This window comes from Geospiza fortis, unplaced genomic scaffold (genome assembly GCF_000277835.1).
Source record: "Geospiza fortis unplaced genomic scaffold, GeoFor_1.0 scaffold203, whole genome shotgun sequence".
Classification (NCBI taxonomy): Eukaryota; Metazoa; Chordata; class Aves; order Passeriformes; family Thraupidae; genus Geospiza; species Geospiza fortis.
In genome coordinates this window covers 1,685,295-1,687,812 of record NW_005054385.1, presented here as the reverse complement: position 1 = coordinate 1,687,812, position 2,518 = coordinate 1,685,295, and the positions used below count along the sequence as shown (strand labels likewise).

Genomic DNA, 2,518 nt, shown 5'->3' with positions numbered 1-2,518 from the left:
GAGCACTGCCAGCAGGTCGATGAGGTGGTCCTGCCCCCTGTACTCAGCCCTGTTGAGGCCGTATCTGATCTGCCGTGTTCAACTTCTGAGCTTCACAGCTCAAGAAAAGCACGGAGATACTGGAAGGGGTCCAGAGGAGGCCACAAAGCTGATTCGAGGTCTGAAGCATCTCCCTCCTGAGGAGAGACTGCAGGAGCTGGGCCTGTTCAGTCTGGAGAAGAGACGACTAAGAGGGGATTTCATTAATGCATACAAATGTCTCAAAGGCAATGACAAGAGGATGGTGCCAGACTTCTCAGTGGTTCTCAGAGATAGTATGAGGAGCAAAGGCCATAAACACAAGAAGTTTCACCTCAACATGAGGAAGCACGTTACACTGAGAGTGGCAGAGCACTGGGACAGGCTGCTCAGGGAAGTCACAGTGTCTCCCTGTCTGGAGGTATTCAAAATCCACCTGAACACGTTCCTGTGCCACGTGCTTTAGGTGACCCTTGTCTTGGCAGGGGAGTTGGAGTAGGTGATCTCCAAAGTTCCCTTCCAACCCCAATGATTCTGTGATTCTTCCAGGGAAGAAACTTTTGAAGTACTTCCTGAGCCTCTGCCTGGTTTAGGCTTGCTCCTGGCAGACCTCAAGCTCTGACCACCTGTCATGTAGGGTCCAACAAAATTTAACTGTCTCCACATTGGGAACTGCATGGTGCACCGCCTCCATGGCAGGGAATCGTGGAGAATGCTCCTCAAGCTGCTGCTGCCCAAAGACACAATTTATAGGTGACCTCATGTCTAGAAGTATCCTAAGGGAGGGTGACAAGGTTGCATGTGGACATGAAGAAGAATTTCTTTACTGGGCAAGTGACTGCACACTGCAACAGATTGCCCAAAGAGGTTGTGGAGTCTCCCTCACCTGACAGATTCAAGAACTGCCTGGATGCAATCCTGTGCTATGTCTTCTAGGGTAGCCCTGCTTGAGCAGGGAGGTCATACCAGATATCCTTCCAGCCTGACCCATTCTGTGATTCTGAGTGATTCTGTATGCACAGCTCTCTGAAATGGTGGCTTTGACAGCCGGTCTGCCACCTGTGATGTCCCGTACCCAAAGACTTCTGGAGAGAAGGATTGCATCTCTGCTCTGGTGTAACCAGCAGGAACATCACCTCAGTGTTGGACCTTAGGAAAGCAGATATGAGCTTGATGCTGCAAATATTCACCACAAAAATGGTCAGCTCATCAGAGCGCATGTGCTGTTCTTAAAGCTAGAAATGAGTGTGCTTCCCATGTGGCTGGTCTCCTCCTCTGCCTGTCTCCTTTCTGCAAAAATAAATGCTTATAATTACCATCAGTTGTGGATGGGTCCCAAAGAAAAAAAGGGCCACCTCTTTGCAGCTTATTACTCATTAGAGCCCAGCCTCTCAACACTGGAGGCTGAGTCAACTCTTCAGACCATGACCTTAAAAAATTGTGGTGGGTTGACCTGGGCTGGGTGGCTAGTGCCCATCAAGCTGCTCTATCACTTCCCCTTCTCAGCTGGGTGGGAGAGAGAGAATAAGATGGAAAAAGACACATTGGTTGAGATCAGGCAGTTTACTAAAGCAAAAGCGATAATTTATGCACACACAAGCAAAGAGGAAGAAAATAATTTTATTCTTTACTTCCCATTCACAAGCCATGTCTGGCCATTTCCTGGGGAGTGGGACCTCAGGATTGTAGAGCTTGCTTTGGAATGCAAATACTGTAAAAATGAATGGCCCCTGTTCCTCCTTTCTCCCTCAGCTTTTATGTCTGAGCTGATATCATATGCCATGGGATATGGCTTTGGGCAGTTTGGGTCAGCTGGCCTGGTTGTGTCCCCTCCCAGGATCTTGCCCACCCCCAGCCCCCTTGATGGAGGGAGGAATGTTGGAGAGACAGCACTGATGCTGTGCCAGTGCTGCTCAGCAATAGCCAAAACAGCGTTGTGTTATCAGCGCCTTTCCAATTATCAGTGCAAAGTGCAGCAAGGTGAGGGCTGCTGTGGGGGAAATGAACTCCAGCTCAGCCAGAAACATTGCACAGATGAAGCAAAAAATGGTGCACAGAAGCTTTTTTTCCTGACTCGAGAAACAAAATAGTCCTCTGACACCGCGCAGAGGCGCTGAAGTCACGTCTGCCTTGGGACTGGCCCTGGAGCTTTCGGAAGGCGCCACCATCTGTGCCCGTGCGCCTGCAGGAAGCAGTGAGGGCGGTGGGAGCGGGCGCCACGCGGTCTGGTTCCAGAGGTGCCCCAGCGACGCCTCGGCTGGGGCATGTTGCCAAGGTGCTCCTTACAGAGATCACACATGGCATGGCAGAGTTTGGGAGAAAGACGCGGTGTGGTGGTCTCTCTGAGTAACCCCAGAACGGCAAGGGAGGAGGTCCACGGAGCAGCTTTATCCCTTCGGGAAAAGGCTTTGGAATAGGGACTCGGCAGCGCCGGCCGTGGCGGGGGGCGTGGCATTTCCCTGCTGTGGGCGGGGCTCTCCGCCCTGCTGCTAGCGCACCC

The 2,518-nt window shown here is 51.7% G+C and overlaps 1 protein-coding gene across 1 annotated transcript in view; it reads left to right on the top strand.

The window, feature by feature from the left end:
• The first annotated feature begins 19 nt into the window (after window positions 1–19).
• The window catches only part of ECPAS (Ecm29 proteasome adaptor and scaffold), a 63,314-nt gene continuing 60,815 nt past the window's right edge, over window positions 20–2,518 (top strand). Inside the window, 2 exon segments of the mRNA XM_014308786.1 lie at window positions 20–439; window positions 2,098–2,293. Coding sequence (XP_014164261.1) covers window positions 20–439; window positions 2,098–2,293 — 616 coding nt within the window.